The 19,302-nt window shown below is 35.3% G+C and overlaps 2 protein-coding genes across 2 annotated transcripts in view; one reads left to right on the top strand and one right to left on the bottom strand.

Moving 5' to 3' along the window:
* Nucleotides 1-5,198: 5,198 nt before the first annotated feature.
* LOC18430099 (Putative endonuclease or glycosyl hydrolase) lies at nt 5,199-11,573 on the top strand. The gene is made up of 3 exons (XM_006840261.4): nt 5,199-5,952; nt 7,812-9,411; nt 9,831-11,573. Exons 1-3 carry the CDS (start codon nt 5,715-5,717, stop codon nt 9,985-9,987), a joined length of 1,995 nt encoding a protein of 664 aa, XP_006840324.1. The 5' UTR covers nt 5,199-5,714; the 3' UTR covers nt 9,988-11,573.
* Nucleotides 11,574-16,797: 5,224 nt separating this feature from the next.
* LOC105420333 (uncharacterized) overlaps nt 16,798-19,302 on the bottom strand; it is a 28,387-nt gene continuing 25,882 nt past the window's right edge. The window contains exon 4 of the mRNA XM_088859885.1: nt 16,798-19,256. Coding sequence (XP_088716011.1) covers nt 16,900-19,256 — 2,357 coding nt within the window. The 3' untranslated portion in view covers nt 16,798-16,899. The remainder of the gene's footprint in view (nt 19,257-19,302) is intronic.

The raw sequence follows: 19,302 nt of genomic DNA, 5'->3' as shown, positions 1-19,302 counted from the left end.
TACCAAAGATAAATAGTCTCATTTTATACTTTCCCATATATAAGTAAGGAAAAAATTTATATAATGTTATATTCTTATGCTATTGGTGTAAGGTGCATCTCAAAAAATCCTACATGAGAGTGTTCCGATGTTGGAGAAGCCTCTAATAATTCATCTTGACCTTGAGAAGCATGGACATGAAAGAAAAAAAAAGAATTAGAAGTCCAAAAAATAGCGCATCTTACCACTAGTTACCTGGACCATCTATTTTCAAGATTTTCAAAGGTTTATTAATTTGCTTGATTTGTACTACTATTTAAATTTGAAATTTTAAAACTAGGAATGAAAATAGATATAAACTAGGAAGGACATCTATAGTAGGGGTGGCAATGGGTCGGGTCCGAATGTATTCGAATCTAGGCTTTGAACTCGGACCAACCCGTCGGGTCAGAATGTCTTCGAGTCTAGGTTTTGAACTCGGACCAAACCCGTCGGGTCTAAAAGTTGGACCCATACCCGTACTCCTCAGGTCCCAAGTCTGATCGGGTCCATTACCACCCTCATTATGAGCTTCATTTTTTGTAGCCTACAATGGTGAACAACATAAAACAAATTTTTAAGAGGGGGGCGATTATAGAGAGAGAAGCTATGTCTCCAAAAAAGAGAGAGGGAGGATGGCAATGGGTTTTGGCTGTTTGGGAATTAGGGGAAGTATTGAATGGGGCTTTGGCCTTTTGATAAACTAAAAATTTCGGGTCCGGGTACCGACAGGGTCAGGTATAGTAGGACCCGTACCTAGACCCTACTGACTCACCCCACCCAAAAAAAAAAGAAAAAAAAAGGAAAAAAAAGAAAAAAGAAAAGAAGGAAGTAAGAAAAAAAAGAAAGAATGGGGGATTACAAAGAGGAGTGTTAGTTTTGGTATTTCTTCCCAACTCTTTTTTGCCTTATTTATTTAAAAAAATTATTTTTATCTCTAAATTTAAAATTTTTCTCTTAAAAAATACTTCCAATTATATCGAATATTTAGGATCTCTCTAATTCAGTTACACGTCTCTGTAAACTCTATTAACAGTCAAGTTAATATAGGAGCAACTACAAAAATAGGAATACTTATATGTTATTAAACATATCTGTGTTGGAAAATAATTAAAAAATAAAATTTAAAAATGGTTTAAAAATTGATTATGAACAAATCCACTATAAGAAATGGTTTAAAAATTGATATCAAATCAATGTTGGCTACCTTGATGATTAAATATAATAATTTAAGTTATTATTTTTACCATTATAGAAAACCTGAGATTCTTATATAGACCATATAATATTCGAGTAGTCAGATCTAAGTATTTAAGAATTCAAATTTATTCTTTTGAAATACTCTTTTTTCTTTTTCTTTTTTATTAATGTTAACTTGGGAGCTTAACCTCACCGTCTAGGCTCAGTGCCTCATCAATCATTCTAAAGTGGATTCTAATATTTCATGTCAAAAAATTCTCTTAAGAGCTTAGAGTAGGATCATGGGTACATCGTCCGTCAAACAGATTCATGTTGGATTGTTAGATTGTCGATCCCAATTGATCCAAATTTCTGAAAATCACATACGCACCTCAAAAATCTATAGGAAATATTGTTTTAATGTTGAATAAACCCTCTAATCGATCATCTCGACATTGAGATGTATGAATATGAACAAAAAAAAAGTTGTTGAGTCCTGAAAATAGTGCATCTTGCAATACATTATTAAGACTGTCTATTTTCAAGATTTTCATATATTTATAGATCTACTTGATTTTAATCATTTTTGGAATTTAAAATTTTCTAATTAGGTATGAAAATAGATTTTAAGATAATACCAATAATTTTCTATAACAAAATTACATGTTATGATAAAATTTTAAGGTTCACGTTAATTAGATTGTTTAAGGTTGCATCCTTATAAAAACCACTCCTCCATCTATATATATATATATATATATATATATATATATATATATATATATATATATATATATATATATATATATATATATATATATATATATTTTGGTGGATGGGAGGGGGGAGGGGGGAGGTTAAGGTAGGTAGCAATATATCCTCGCAATTGGTTTGGTCTTGACTGAATCTAGATTCAATGATTTTTTGTCTGGATCACTGGCTTTTAAGACACTAATTTAGAGAGAGAAATCTTGCACTATGGAATAAAAGAATTCATAGATAGTAGGAGTGGTAATTGGGTCAAGTAAACCACTGACCTTGTAGGTGGGCTTGACACAGTTTTGGGTTTGGACCCAAATATCGAACTTGGAAGGTAGGGTATAGGTCCAAATGAATGGGACACAACCTAGCAGGGGTCTAGGTCATCATGGATCTTATTTAGTCCAATGTCAAGGTCGACCTAACCCGAATCTAATATTTTTATAATAGTATACAATACTATGAGACCATTTATCTTTAGTACAAATAGGTCCCAATTACTCATAGCCATTAGATGCCGAATTGGATGGTTTGGTGTGTATTGCGAAATTCGAAACAAACTTTAAACTTTGAATCTAATCAATAGCACTGTAACAATCACTTGATTTGAAATCCGATAGACAATAGTATTTGTCATCTTTATGTACTTAAAGTAAATGATCTCTTTGTATACTTTTTCTATAAAATATATTTACTTTGGGGAAAAAGATATATATACCCCCATCTTTAAAATTATTATCCCAAATAACTATCTAATCCCATAAAAAGCCCACAGTACCCTCGAGTTAAACAAAAGAAAGAACATTTAATACATTCTTTATCCTTTTTATTGTTCAAATTATAAAATTTATCTTTCTTCTTTTCCCTAATAACCTCATAATAAAAATCAAGTTTGTGATGCCCTTTTTTAACTTATTTATGAGGCTCCTGGGATGAAGAGTGATGAGTACTAAGAGAGGTTGCAAGAGAAAGAGGGAGGAAGAGGTAGCAAAAAGATAAGGGGAAGAATTGGTAAAAAAAAATAATAATAATAAGAAAAAGAGAGAGAGAGAAAGAGAAACAGAGCTTTTGTAGGATTTAGATAACATTGTGATTAAGAAAAAAAGAAAGATAAATTCTATAATTTAGACAATGAAAAAAAAAATAAATAAATAAACGTGGAAGTTAAAAATCATTTTTTTTTATTTGATTTTAAGGGTTCCATGAGACATTTATAGGACCAGGGCGTTATTAGAGATCATGACTTTAGAGACGGACGTTAGATCTGTCTTTTTCTTTTTATTTTTTTATCGGTTCAACCCAGCAGATCAAGTGAAGGTCCAATGAGCTCGACCTGATTCGGGTCTGGTCTAGCTAGGATCCATTAACAACCGAATAGAGCGAGTTTCTTGCACATATGGAACGAAAAGCTTGAGCAGAGGTTACTATTAAAAAAAAAAAAAAAAAAAAGTTTGAGAAGAGAGAAGAAAGTCAATAGTGAGAGAGACTTCATGTCTTCATATTTTCAAAGGCAAGTGTCGAGAGTCTATGTTAACACGAGTCATTTATTCGTAACGGATACGTTATTTCCTTGTTTGTCATTTTATCTCATAGCCGTTAAGGGATAAGAAAATGGAGAAAGAAAGATACACTAAAAAGGAAATCCTTTTTTAGTCAGCAAGTCTTCAATCAAAACAATGTTTTTTCTCTCCGAATTTTTGAAATATGTTTAGAACTCCAATTTTTCAAAAGACCTTCAAAAAATCACGATTTTGGATGGAACCGATTTAAATAGGTATTTTATCTTTTTTTTCAAAAAAGCTTTTAAAAAAACCTTTCCCTATAATTTTATTTATTCATTAACTTAATATTATTGAATTTTGATTTAAAGATAAATACATTGAAAGTGGGAGTAAATTAAGATTCTTGATTTAACAAAAAATTCCATCAAAATTTTTACCAATGAGTTATCTTAAACTAAGCGTACAAAAAAATACAAGCAATATATTCCAAAAAAAAAAAAATTAAAACAATCGCATATCTTAAAGATTTAGGTAGCTATTCAGTGCGAGATTCAAATTTTCTTGAGCATTTTTTTTTTTTTAATACATGAAGAAGTTTGATTAATTTCATAATTTATTTTTTATTTTTGTATTTTATTGGTGTATACAACATAGCATATTGGATGGACCACTATTTTACATATTTGGGTCTTTGTGCTTTTTTTTATTAGCTGCAATCCTATATTGAGGGTGTTTTTTTTTTTTTTTTTTGAAAAATAATCCTATACCTTGATCCGCAATTCTTGTTATTTACTGATTAATTCTTGTGTTTAGCATTATTGTTGTTGTTTCATTTTATGCTCGCAATAGATCTACTATATGTTTTGTGATTTGATAACAAAATAAGCATTATTGTTGGTTTTATTTAAAGTTTCAACAAAAAATTGTTAGGTATTATTCTAATGACACTAGTAAGGCTATAAAATTATTGTTTATTTACTTTAGTACATTTATACAATAGTTGTAAATCGTAATCCTGTATTTTATCGTCTTTACATATCCTATTTGTTCACTTTGTTTTTTTGAACGAAATCCAAAATATTCACAATTATATAGCTTACATTATTTTTGACGATCCTTTTTTTAGTCTTGATTTTTTCCTCTGACTTTTTGAAATAAAATTGATTTGTTGCCAATATTTTGGTCTACCGATATTTTATTATCCCTAGACTTGCTGACTTATAGGTGGATATCAAAAATCATATAGAAGGGAGTTGTACATTATTGGAGGACCTTCCACTTGATCATCTCGACCTCAAAATGCATGAATAAGAAAGAAAAAAAATGAATGCTAGTCCAACAAAATAGCATATTTTGTAAAAAAATTATCTGGACCATCAATTTTTAAGATTTTTTAATATTTATTAATAGGCTCGATTTGTACCATTTCTGAAAATTTAAATCTTATAACCATCTATAAGGAGTCAACCTTACTTAAGGATTTGCCTTACTTAAGGAGGCAACCATACCCCCAATTTGTATAGAGAGCCTGTAAATTTTGTCTAAGCGTATTTACATGATATTAAATAAGAAAGAAAAAAATAAAACAGGTTTATTTAGAAAGAGAAAGAAATAAAGCAGGTTTATCTAGAGAGAGAAAGAGAGGTTCTATTTAGTGACGAGAAAGAAAACAAAGCAGGTTTTAGAGAGAGATTAGGACTGGAGAGATTTAAAGAGGTGGAGATGAGAAGGAAAATAATTGATTTGAAGAGAGAGAGAGGCTTTTATTTATAGAATTTTAGATACTAGAGAGTGATTAAGAGTTTTAGATTCTAGAGAGAGAGAGAGAGAGAGGGGTTTATTTGTGTAGAGAGGGAGAGAGGAAAGAAGAAAGCGCGTGGAAAGCGATTCCAAAAGACTTCTCGGTGCAACCTTAGACGACTCCGAAATTTATCATTTTCTGGGAATTGCCCTTCCATCTCTGCTTGAAATACTCATCAATGGCTGTTTTAGGGTTCAGTATCTCATTGTATTATGCTCTGTGAAACCCTAATTTAAGCAGTTTTTGTTGGACGTTGGCTAGGATTTAAAAGTTTTGCTAATGGGGAATTGAGGATTGATTAGGGTTTTGAAGGTTCAGCAATCGAGAATTAGAGGTTCGGTTGGTAAATCCAGTCAAAACCATCTGGAAATTTCATGCTTTGTGAAGCCCATTAGGGTTTTGGTATCTACTGAAAAAAAAAAAAAAAACTTTTACTACGGTTTGAAGGTTTATCGATGGCGGATCCTCAGTACTCGAATGCCAAAACCTCAGTTTGGTGGGACATAGAAAATTGCCAGGTCCCTAAGAATGCAGATCCCAACGCCATTGCTCAAAACATAAGCTCTGCACTAGCAAAAGAGGGCTATATTGGTACAGTCCATATCACGGCTTATGCAGACACAAGCAAGATACCTACGTCTGTTCAAAATGCTCTTTCTAGTACCGGAATTTCCCTTAATCATGTCCCTGCAGGTATGGAAGCTTTTTCCCCAAACCGAATTTGATATATCCTCTCCCTGGTATTATAAAGTATTGGACTGACCCTAGCCTTAGTCTGTTTCCTTTTGATAATTCCTTTTTGCATTGGGGTTTGGTTTTGATCCCTAATTACAGTATTCAATTGCATTAAAAAGAAAATAGGGTGTTCAATTGGCTGAATTTATTGTGTGATTGTCTTGTTTTCCATCAAATATTCTACTTAATACTGATAATTCTTTGTTCATCTCTCTCTCTCTGTGATATGATCTTTAGCAGAGTGACATGTATTTTGGTGCGACTTGGTCTGTTTCTTATTTGGCATGTCCTTTATCACTGCTGCTGTTTTTATTCCTCTTTTCTTTTTTAGTTCTCCGGTGAGGTGGACAGATCCTTCATCACTTTATTTGTGATTAATGTGCTTAGCCTTTTTTTATGGCTGTGTTTTATTACTTGGTCAAAGACCTGGTTATCACCATTTCTTTGAGGTTGTTTTCTTTATCTTTTTTTGGAGAATAAGGGTAACTTTTGTATAAATTGTAGAAAAATTACATTGTGGGTGCTCAGACTGCAACAGTTATTAGATGAGGATGAGAGAGAGAAAGAGATAGAAAAAAAATACAGAGGAGAGAGAAAATAATATAGAGGGTGGACAAACAAAATAGGGGACCCTATGCAAGGGGCCCAAGGATCCTTCTTTTATATAATGGGAAACTTGAAAACGAATGTGAAGTTGAGAATGGTCTGTTGTTTCTTTATACTATTTTTATTTGGCTCAGATTCTATTCCTTTTTATGGTTTTTGTTTTTGTCGTTGCTTGAGATGTGGTTTTTTTTTCCTTTGGTTCCTCTCTTTTTCCCAAATGGAATTGTGTACTCATATGTCTCGATCTTTTCTTTTTCTATTTTTGCCAGGCATTTATTTCCCTTGGTTTTTATTTTATTTTTATTTATTAGCATGGTTCCTTTGTCCATGATTTTGTCATTACGTTGTGGTTTATCTTTCTGTATTTTCTACCATGTATGCATGTGTTCATGTGCATGTGTGTGTCTTTTGTTGCGGCCTTGCATGTGTAATTGTACATGTGATCCCATCTTTCATTAGAGCTCAAGCCCTGGTTTGGTTTGTAGCTATAATATCACTCCCTAAATTCCCATGCTTAGCAAGGGAAATATATAAAGAAATCCTAATAGTAATTTATTTTCTTTTATTTTCTGTTTAAGAGAAGTCCTGTGAGCCATCATTTATTATTCTCTTTCTCTCTCTTCTGCCCTTTGTTTCGATTTTAAATGGAACTGGTGGCTTTTCTGTCTCTCTCTCCTTTTTTCTTTGTTTCAATTTTACATGGAGCCAGGGACATGTATTTGGGCTGGTCATGTGTAACTGGTCTAAGTAGTTGGGTTTTTATTTCATGAAGTTCCTTACACATCAAAAAGGAAAACCCAAGGGATTTGGCTTAGTAGATAATATTTTTATTTTTATTTTTAACAACATTACATGGGAATGGAACTTGAGACGTTGCACTATGAAAACCTAGCCTCTACCGTCTTGACCCAATCCCATTTCCTTTGGCTTAGTAGATAATTTACCACTCACAAGAATAAACTTTGTGGGCAGCTGCTTCCTATAGCCATACAGTTCTTAGGCTGAGTTGTAACCTTTCAAGAGCTGCATGTGTTTGTTGGAGCACATCAAACTTTGAATATTTTTTCCATAGAAAAGAAAAATAAAATATATAGCATTACGTAGTACGGGTCATAATTTACTAACACATGTTATATGACTTAGTAGGAATTTTGACATTATGTATTTTAGTAAACTCCCTAGAGGTTATTGAGTCTCCTTAAAACATATAGGTATTAAAGATGCAAGTGACAAAAAAATTCTGGTGGACATGCTCTTTTGGGCGGTGGATAATCCTGCTCCAGCGAATTACTTGATGATTTCTGGTGATCGTGATTTCTCTTATGCACTTCACCAATTGCGCTTGAGGAAATACAACATTCTATTAGCCCAGCCTCAACAGGTTTCAGCACCACTTCTCGCTGCCGCAACAACTGTGTGGCTTTGGACAAGCCTTATGGCGGGAGGGTCGGCCTTGCAAAATGGTTCAAATGGTTCCTCTTATTCACATCAAGAGCAGAACTCTGAGCAACTTAAACATGTCAATTCAGACCCTACACACTTAAATCACTCTGTGAATTCAGTTAATGGAAGTGTTCCGTTAGATTCCCGACAAAATCTCTCCGGTAGTCAACAAAGTACGAATATGCCGAAGACTGAAAAATATAAAGGAAAGCAATTCAAGAAAACCCAAAGCCAACCCAACATGAGTTGGGCTTCAAGCCAAGATAGCAATGGGAAAAGTGAGAAATCCAAAGTTGTGAAGCAAAACCAAAGCTATACACCCATACCAAAGTCAGGGAGTAGTGATCTTCATCAAACTGCCCAAATGAATACAACGGGATCAGGCTCTCCTGGACACAGCTCTCAGTTGCAAGACCCTAGAAGTTTAGCTTCACAAAATTTCAGAGCTTCTCATGAGTTTTTCACTAGCCAGCCACCAAAAACCAATATTGTTTCCATGACAAATACCGCAACAAACTCTGTGCCCTTTCCTGAAACTTCAAGGAACAATGTGAATAACTTTCATAATAACTTTGAAGCACATAACACCCAGCCCCAGTATGTCCAATCCTTTGGGCCAAGCAACCCTCCTCCTCCACCTCATTTCTTGAGGCCTGGTGAAACTCCTATGGATCCTCTTGCTTTCATGCATGGAAATTCTTTTCCACCACATGCATATGCTCCTAACCCATCGCATTTTGGTCCTCCTCCTTGGTCAGGCTTTCCTCCCGGTCCTGTTCCCGATTTGCCCAACTTTGATAGGTTGAATATTATGCATAACCCCCAGACCATGAACCCTACAACTAAAAACATGAATATGCCTCAAGATGGTGGTCATGCGCATAGTGCAGCATCTTTCTCTCACAATATGAAAAATGTTAATCATTTCTCTTCAGCGCCAGAGATGCAAACGCCTTCTTTGGATAACAAAATGGGCTGTAATGGGTTGATAGATGCTCCCAATGGTCATCGACAACTATCCACTACTGAGTTATTCAACTTAGGGGTTCTTCTACGTGCCCTTGAAAAACTCAGGCTCGACAAGATGATGCCTACAGAAGCGAACATAGCAGATTGCATTCGTTTCAGAGATAAAAAAGTACCTGCATTCAGCGTTGACATGGCTTTAGATAGAGCTGTTTCTGAAGGAATACTAGTTGTCCTTTTGGGGGGTCCTTTTAAGATGTATCTCCCACAAAATCAGAAGTTGTGGAATTGCATAGACCCATTTAAAGCAAGCAAAAAGCACCCAAAGGAAGTTTGGGATCAGCTTCAAAAATATCTAGCCTCTAATGAAGGACGCTCTTCAATAATGTCTTCTCAGTGCAGGCAATCTCCTTGCTTCCAATTTTGTTGGGATTTATTTATTTATTTAGTACTTTTTGGGATTTATTTATCGGAAATGCATACAATGAGACCATTTACTTCTGATACAACAAGGTCACAATCGCCATGGATATTTGAAATCGGGAGGTTGATGGTGTGTCATTGTTTGGGCACAAAGTCCAAAATAAAATTTCTCGAATGTTGTGACACAATGTCATCTATTAGATTTCACATCCAATGACCAAAAGTGATTGTGACCTCTTTGTACAAAAAATAAATGATCTCATAGTATACAATCCCTTATTTCTTTGTAAGCTTATGCAAAAACTTTTATTTTTCCGTCTGTCATACTGACTAGTTCTTTTATTTTTGTTTTCTTTTTCTTTTTTGTTGTTGGTACTTGGTTTTTCTCTAATCAATAGGTACCAAGCTGCCTCAATATTGAAGAAGGAATGCCTGAAAAAATTTGCATTGGGTGAGGTTCTCCAAATATTGAACATAATGATAATGATGAAGCAGTGGATGGTACCTCATCCCTCAGGCTGGCAACCACTTAGCATTAATATATCCGACTCTTAGTGTGGATCAGGGATCTACACCTGCTGCTTTATTGCTGTACATAAAATTTCTACACTAGCATAGTATATTAGGTACGATAATTAGGAGCTGGTCACGGAAACTTGGAGGAAGATAATGATGGGTTTTGTTATGAATAGTGATAGTGTAGATAAACTAAGAAAATGAGGAGACCTAAATCGGTAGGGCAAGCAAATGAGGATGGAGAAGTATGATACTAGACATGTTGGGAAGTACAGTATGAGACAAGTCATGAATTACATGGGCTTGAAGCATCTGATAGATCTTGCTGCCGGAGAGGGTTCGTTATCATTTCAGGATTATGCTGAGGTGTTCCCTTTTTTTCGTTGATCAGATATCTTTCGTTACTGCTGAAAGTTTCTACTATCAACAATTGGCATGCTAAACTGGTGCCTTTAGTGGTGACAGGTGAGTGTGCCATCTCTTTTTTCTGAACCTTTTGAAGGTTACCTTGCTGAAGAATGACATGGGGAGAAATCCAAAGTTAAGATATAAGCGTTCTGCAGTGGGTATGGATTGCTTCCTTAGCAGATGGAATCTAGTTTGAAACAGAAACCTCTATGTAAAGGTTAACATTTTTGGGCGTTTCTAGAGAGCACCATGAACCTTTAGATGGAATGTGGTTTGAAGCAAAAACCTTTTGTAAAGGTAAACTGCTTGTCTGGATGCCACCACAAAACGCGTACCACACCCATTTTGGTGGCTTTTCAAGTGATTTTAGAAATGTGTACTGGTGGCTTCTTTGTAAGTCACCTCACATTTGTTATGTGTGCATGCACAGAAAAAAGATCCACCCTTTGTGCATGAAAGAACTTAGAAATACCTGTTTTAATCATAAGAGCAAAAGCGTGGATTTTTTGTGGACCTCAATACAGAAACTGACGGAAACGCATACAGCAGCCAAATGAGCCATTTAATAATTTGGTTTGTTTTGAGAGACTGCAATGAATCTTTGCTCACTCATACTCTACTGGAGTAGTGGGGTTTACATTGTGAGGGCTTATTAGAGGTCTCATTTTAAAATTTCTGAAGTTTCAGAGTTATTCCGGTGATATTTGTCGACTGTCATCTTGGCTGCCCTATGTAACGTTTTTAGGTGCTGGAAGATGATTGAGGGCTTGGAAAGCTGGAAGAAAATTCTCACCTATGACCTTGATGAGATAATCATACTATAAGAACATTAAATGGGATTCAGGACATTTTAATTGGACATTTGGGGTAAAAATGATCTTCCTCCTCAGTTATTAAAACAAGGAAGAACTGATATCTCATTATTTTTCTATGATATATGTAACTGATTTGCAGACTGAGTGGTTTGTTTGGACTTGGTCATATCTTCGGCGTCCATGTGGTTACATTCTCAGATACAATGAAGATTCCGTGCCTTGAAGTTCCTCTTTGGAAACATGGTTCTGAATCTTTTGTCAGTTGTGGTAATGGGATTGCAGTTTATCTGGTTGACAGGTGCTTTAGCTGGTTCTTTTGGCTGGGTCGAAGATGTGCATTCAATTTGTAATGTGTATAAATCTCGTTTGCGTAGTCAAAGCTGCCATGATAGCTGCATCCAACTTTGGCCACAGTACTTTTTATAGCTTTGGGGCTCTCTCTCTCTCTCTCTCTCTCTCTATATATATATATATATATATATATATATATATATATATATATACTTGTGTTTGTTGATATGATGCTTTCAGACTGTCGACATTGTTGGAACTGAATGGATATTGGTCATAATAGTCTTGTTCTTCTATCTTTAGTATATCTGTTTCCCATATTAATTTATGTAGGTAAGGCAGATTTTTATAGGCTTTGGAAGATAGAATATGGAAATTTATCTTGACTCACAAAGATCAAAGTTTTTATTTCTACGAAGGATATGATGGTTCTGCAAATTTTCAACTGTGTTTTGGACTTGATCAATCAGAATGATGATTCATAATTAGTACTTAGTTGTGTTTATGCTTGAAGGAGCATTGAGAAGGTGGCGTTTTGCACAATACTTGCAATGCTGGATCCAGACTTCCAAATTGAAAGAATTTATCATCATGATCTGGTAAGAGATCGTGAAGAAAAGAAGCAAGGTGCCATGCTTCATTATTATCTATATTTTGTTTGCAAGCTAACAACCGGCCTTATAGTCATGACAATGTTCTAAAACCTGGAATCGGGTTTTAGTTTGCTCACACACTCTATCAATCTGGATTGGTCGAACCGGTGAAAATTTAGTTTTATGGGGGAATTCAGGAGGGAGGGAGGAGGGAAACTAGGTCGCCTCCCAAAATCTGATCTGGATCGGTGGTTCCCTATCTACATCACCGGGTTTTAAAATAGTCAGCTATCTGGATCCTATTGCACCGTATGAATATTAATGTGCAACTCCGTAAAAGCAGGGGATGTTTACATTACAAGTTGGGGAAAAATGGCGGTTATGACGTTCAATGTTGTTTTGATCAACATACTGTACATCACTTGTCTGGGCTCTCTTCCTCCTATCTACACTATTTGCTTTTGGAAACCTTTTTGAATGATTGAATGAGTGGGTGCATGCACAGGGTCCTACCATGGGTCATGTCTTGCTCTATTGGGTCCCACTTTCTACCAGTATCTTCATAATATCCATTTTGTTGAAAGAATTGGGGGTTAATTTTGACTACCCAATCTTTTAGTACACCACACCTATGGCGACATAAGAAATGTATCGAAGATATTCTTTTTAATGAATAGATCCAATCACAACTTCGAATATAGAATTTAAAGGTAGCTGATAGGGCAAAAACAAGCATTCGAATCCAAAAATGGTCTGGTGATGCTCCTAAAAATTCAATCCCCTGAACTCTATCAAAGAGTTGTTCAGCCTCATGTTACTGTGAAAGAGGCCATTACAGGTGTTGAGCGGAATATATCATATCCTGGGATATTTGATGATGATGTTGTCGAATTGACAAGCTGATGATGATAAATTTGTTCATTTGCAAGTTTGATCGGCCATTTCTCTATGCTCGAAGAAGAGATGACACTGTTATTTGGGAGTTGACCACCTCTGGTGATCTTACAGTGAAGTCTTCGTATACGGAATTGTTCAATTCAAGACCTGTCCTGCAAGTGTAGGCTGTTTAAAGAGCTCGGTCCATGCCGGTCGGTCCCACATAGAACTAAGGCCTTCATGTGGATGGAAATAAAAAACCGATCATCTGTTGAACGACTTAGAAATCAATTGTCTATCTGGTTTGCAAGCCCAATGAGGAAACTGATAACATTTGTTCTTACCGGTTTAAAAAATCAAACCGGCCTAGGAACCGATCAAGGGTTGGTTCTGAGTAACCCGTAAACCGGCATAACTGGGCAACTCCCGGCTGGTCAAAAAAGTACTGAAAGAATAAAAAATATATGAAAATACATTTAAAGCAGGATTAAATAAAGCACATTTAAATAAAGTTGAAGAATAAAAAAAAATCTTAAAAAATATGAAAATACGTTTAAAGCATATGATTAAATAAAGCACATTCAAATAAAGTTGAAAATTAGTGAAAAAATAAATTTTAAAAAATTTATTTGTGCTTAGAGGTTTTTTTAAATTTTTTTAAAAAAGATGGAAAACTATAAAAATAAGTAATACCAAAACACTTTCTAAACATTGTCACGGTTATAAAAAATGGTAATTATCGCTAATATATTTATATTTTAATAAAATAAAAAAAAACACCCCAACTTTTCAAAACTTCACCTACACTTTTTTTTCCAATTTTAGGCTTTTTTTGGATGACAATACTCTTCACGGTAGACTTTTTACCGTAAAGAACTTTACGGTAATTTAAATACCGTAATTACCGTAAATAACATTACGGTAATTTAAATACCGTAATGTGTAGAAAATTCCATATAATAATTTATATATTGTAATTCTTAAGATATTTTATACGGTAATTTAAATACCGTAAAAACATTACGGTACTTTAGTTACCGTAATATATAAATATATTCTACATTAACTGTAATCGTAGAAAAACTTCAAACTGAAACTAATATCAGAACTATCTCTCTCCTCCTGATGAACTTTCTAAGTTTCTCTCTATAAAACCCACTTTTCTTTATCCAGTAATGAAAATGGGAGCTTTAGAAAACAAGCAATCTAGTAATTCCAAGGCCATATCGATCCTGCCTATTCTATACAATGTCTTTATCAATAGGTCATAAGTCTCTATTTTGGTAGGAATCTCCCTAGTAATCATCTCTTTTAAAACCTAAGTAGAATGGCTCAAAAGACCAACATTACAAAATGATTTGATTACAGTGTTTTAGGTGAGAGAATTGAGATCAAGCTCAGATTGGGCCATCTCCAATATAACTCCTGCTGCATCTTCCCATCTCTGAAGATCACAGTAACTACCAAGCAAAATACATTAACTATAAGAATTAGTTCAAGCTTGTTTTTTTGAGGAATTGGCTTGCTTCCTCAAACCTCCCCTCTTTGCACGAACTTTCAATAATAAAATTATAAACAAAATGGTAGGGACGTGACCTTCTGCCAACACCAAATGGAGAATCTCCATAGCCTTATCAATGCCACTATGTTGTAAGCTTTTTTCAATCAAAATTTTATGCGTCAAAGATTCAAGACAAATGTTTTTCCTCCAATAATGGTTTTGAGAAAGGAGGGTTTTAGAGAGAAAAAGAGAAAGGTCACAAAGCAGGAGGAGAGATATAGCTCTAATATTAGTTTCGATTTCAAGCTTTTCAAAGCATTACGGTAATAAGAATGATACGAAGAATATATTTATATATTACGGTAATTAAAATACCGTAATGTTCTTTACTGCATTTAAATTACTGTATAAAATATCCTAAGAATTATGGTATAAGACTTTTTTATACATTTTGGTATTTAAATTATTGTAATGTTCTTTATGGTAAAAAGAATACTTTGAAGGGTATTTTCGTAAAACGAAAACCAAAAATTGGGAACAAATGTGTAGGTGAGGTTCTAGAAAGTTGGTTTTTTTTTTTTTATATATATGATTTTATTAAAATATAGGTATATTAATGATAATTACCACATAAAAAACCATTTAAAAATACATTACAAATAAATCTCTTATTTTTTGAGATTTTATATAATTTTTTTTATTTTTTTAATACCTTGATAACCAAAATTGGCAAAAATCGAAACGCCCTGTTCCAATCTAACTAGCCAGTTCTTACGTTTTTTCAACTAGAGAACTTTAGATTTTTGACCCCTTTGGGCTTAATAGGGTTATATAGCATATCTTGCCACCTTACTTAGTTTTTCCACTTTTCCTTACAGAAGCCATTTTGGTAGGAGGGCAGCAATTATGTGGAAAACACGTGGGTTCTCAACTTTTCCTTAGAATTATGTGGCAAACATGGAAAAGAAATACTTCGTTTTCCACTTTTCCTGTAAGGAAGCATATTATAGTGGGCAGAAATTATGTGGCAAACCTGAAAAACACGTGGCTTCTCAACTAAACTTTTCCTTAAAGATTACGGAAAAGAAAGGAATCGCAATGCCTTTGAAAAAGTGATCAATGATAGACTCGAGAAGTTTTCGAATAGGGTCTAGATCCACCGATTCTGATTTGAAAAGAATCAGATCTGGATCCAATTGAATCCAAAATCTTCAGATTTGAATCTGGATTTAAAAACTATACGTGGAATTTCGATTAGGTCTTATAAAATTATATATATTATATGAATAATGATATTATGAGACCCTCCCATATCCATGTGTGTAGGACTTTAAATGATCACCATTAAATTTGACACAAATATCTAAAAAATTCAAATCTCACACTCATATGATAATTTTTTTAGAGATATGCTTCAAATTTAATGGCGATCCTTTAAGTTCCTACACACATGGGTCTCATAGGATCATTACTCCTATCATATATAAAAATTGACAGATATATGACTATATATATTAAATAGTATATACCATTTTAAAATATGGGTTGGCTAGATTGAATCCACTTGTATCCAGATCCAATTTGAATTATCATTCTATTCTCAATGTTGGATCCAAATCCATATTTCATATCCAAGTCTTGGATCCATATCCGAATCAGAATAGGATCCAAAATTATAGTTTCGAACTCAGGTAAATTCTCGACCCTAGATAAATGTACAATCAAAATTCTTGCCTCAAACCTAGGGTGGATTTTGGTTAGAAGGGATCCCATTAGTGTTCCAACGGAGGAATCACCGACAACCAAAGTCAGTTGGCACAATTTCGAATTACAAAAATCATAAAACCCAATAAATGGATGACACCACCACCAAGTTGAATGAAATTAAATTTTGATGAGAGCTCAAGACGAACCTAAGCCCTCTCTGGGTGTGGGTGTGGGTGTGGGTGGTCCCCGCAGTGATTATTGAGGAAATACCATTTCTCTGCTGCACATCGTACACTTGCTCTTTGTGCGGGGTGCACTTTTTATCTGATAATTTGGTATCCACTTTAGAATCCCAGATATTGATCATTTTCAAATAGAAAAAAATTATATTTTCCTATTTCCCAATGTGTTACCTCAGGATCACACTATATTATTTCCTATTGAAGGGTATATTGTACACGATTTGGACCAGTCAATCACAAGGAAAAAAAAAAAAAAAAATAGAGGTGCTCTACCACTCAAAAGAATACAATGTAACTTGAAGTTCAAATCCGATGTCACACTTTGAAAAAATATCGCATTCGGAAATTTAAATTCTGAACCGGGGATATTTTTGTAAAAATTGAAAAACTTGAAAAAAGAAAAGTAAGATAGAAAAACATGGACATTTTTTAAGTGTCACAAAATGTAAGGGATATTTATCTGAATTTTACCAGAGAACCTTTACCCCGCAATTCCAGCGGATATTGACTTCATCGAATCACCAAAACTCCATGCAAGAGCACGATCCATCCTTGAAACAGTGAAATCGGCTCTGATCCCTCACCACTATTTCTCGATTATAAATCTTCGACAAGTGTTTTATGGCAGAATGGCAATCTCCACAAATACGTAGATTCTTAAAGATGCATATTCGAGTTCCAGGCTTTGTGCTGATCAGCCCAAATGCTAATGCCAGCTTCTCACTATGATACGCAAGCTCAATTTCCTTCTCTCTCGTATTGAGCCGCAAATGTACATGAGTAGGATCTGCAACATGCCCTGCTTCTTTCAGTCTCTTCCCCATCTCCTCCAACATGGAATAAACCTTTTCTCTTTGATCATGGGATCTATCGCCAACTAAAAGTTTGTAAGAGAACCCATTTACAGTGAACATGCTACAACCTGGTGTTTTCTTGAGTCCTTTCTTCTTCATCTCCTCTCTCACTTCAACTACCTTAGCCCATTGCTCCTTTGAAGCATAAATATTTGACAATGTAACATAGTTACCGGAGTCCTCTGGATCCAATTCCATTAGTTGTTTTGCTGCATATTCCCCCAATTCAAGATTGGAATAGCTCATACAAGCAGTAAGGAGAGCGCCCCACATTTTGATACTGGGTTTTAAAGGCAAACTTTCTATGAAATCTTTGGCTTCGAAAAGGAAACCGGCTCGACTAAGCAGATCAACCATGCATCCGTAATGTTCTAGCCCAGGGTTTATGTTGTAAACCTCACTCATGAGGCTGAAATGGCGAAGACCTTCATCCACCAAGCCAGCATGGCTACAGGCACTCAATAGTCCCACAAAGGTTATTGCATTTGGCTTGACGTTTGACTCCAACATTTCTGATAAGAGTTCTATGGCCTCTCTACCATGGCCATGGTGGCCAAGGCCTGAAATCATGGCATTCCACATGCCGATATCTTTATCGGTGGACTCATGAAACACTTGCTGGGCCTTTCCCATGGCTCCACATTTCGAGTACATGTCAATCAGTGCAGTTCCTAGGATTGCATCCTTTCTTATGTGGTTTCTTTCAATGTACGCATGAATCCACTGGCCTTGATCTAAAGCCCCTAAGCTAGTACAAGCTGAAAGGATACTCAGAAGGGTCCAATTGTTTGGCTTCACCTCTGATACCTTCTGCATTTCTTGAAATAGAAGCAATGCCTCTTCAAATCGGCTATTCCGCACAAACCCCGCTACCATAGTGTTCCAAGAGATGACATTTCTTTCAGGCATCTCATAAAACAAATTTTGCGCTATTTCTGCTTCTCCTTGTTTCATATACCCAGATAAAATTAAATGCCATGCTACGACGTCCCTACATGGCATCTGACCAAACAGTTGATGGCCCTGTTCCAATAAGCCATTGTCCACATAAGCTGAAATCATTGTGTGCCATGAAAATTCGTTCCTTTCTAGCATTTTATCGAAGAGGGAACGGGCCATCAAAACCGACCCAAAATTAGCATGGCAAAACAGCATGGAGTTCCATGAATTTAGAGTTCTCCGAGGCATCCTTTGAAACAAAGAATCGACCATTTCTACTCTACCCAACCTTGAGCATTCAAAGATCAAAGCATCCCAAGAAACTGAATTCTTCTCAGGCATTTGTTCAAACAACTCAAACGCAGAGTCAATCATCCCGAGCTTGGCATAACCACATACCATTGATGTCCATGATACAATATCAGGTCTCACACTTTTATCAAATAGTGTGCGTGCCTCGCAATTTTCATGGCACATTGAGTACATATGTATCAGTGAGTTTTGCACAAACCCATCTGAGCCGAACCCAAATTTTGTGACCTGGGCATGAACTTGTTTCCCTTCCTCTAAGGCCTGCAACTGTGAACAGACCTTCAGAACAGATGGAAACGTCAGTTCATTAGGAGAAATAGGACTTTGTAACAACTGAATATACATAAGAATGGCTTCCTCAGGAGAGCCGTGCTGTACACATCCTCTGATCATGGTGTTCCAAATAAAGGAGTTGGGTTTTGAAATATGGTAAAAAATTAGTCGCGAATAGTGCAAATTACCAAAATCTGAAAGTGCAGAAAGAGCCAGGATTCGACTAACTGTAAATTTGTCATTGATATGGCCTGATTTGATGAATTGTGAATGGACTTGGCATAGTTCTTTCATGTCTTTGCACATCTCCAACAGAGAGACAGATTTGGGTGCAGGTACATGGTCTGAGTTTTTGGACAAGTTTTTCGGGGTTGAATGAATAGTCAAGGTTGGACATATGGTGGCTGCTATAGCCATTGAAGCAGATTGGCATTCAATGGTAGTGAAGGCTTGATTTTGAATTATTGAAAACAAGGTAAAATAAGAAGAGAGAGAAACTTAAAGGCACAGAACTCAGGAAATGAAAAAAGACCACTCAATGCA

The sequence above is a fragment of the Amborella trichopoda genome, chromosome 2 (assembly GCF_054954075.1).
Source record: "Amborella trichopoda isolate Santa Cruz 75 chromosome 2, AtrichopodaSantaCruz75HAP2 v2.0, whole genome shotgun sequence".
Classification (NCBI taxonomy): Eukaryota; Viridiplantae; Streptophyta; class Magnoliopsida; order Amborellales; family Amborellaceae; genus Amborella; species Amborella trichopoda.
The sequence above is the reverse complement of the archived record's forward strand: the minus strand, read 5'-3'. Positions and strand labels throughout refer to the sequence as shown.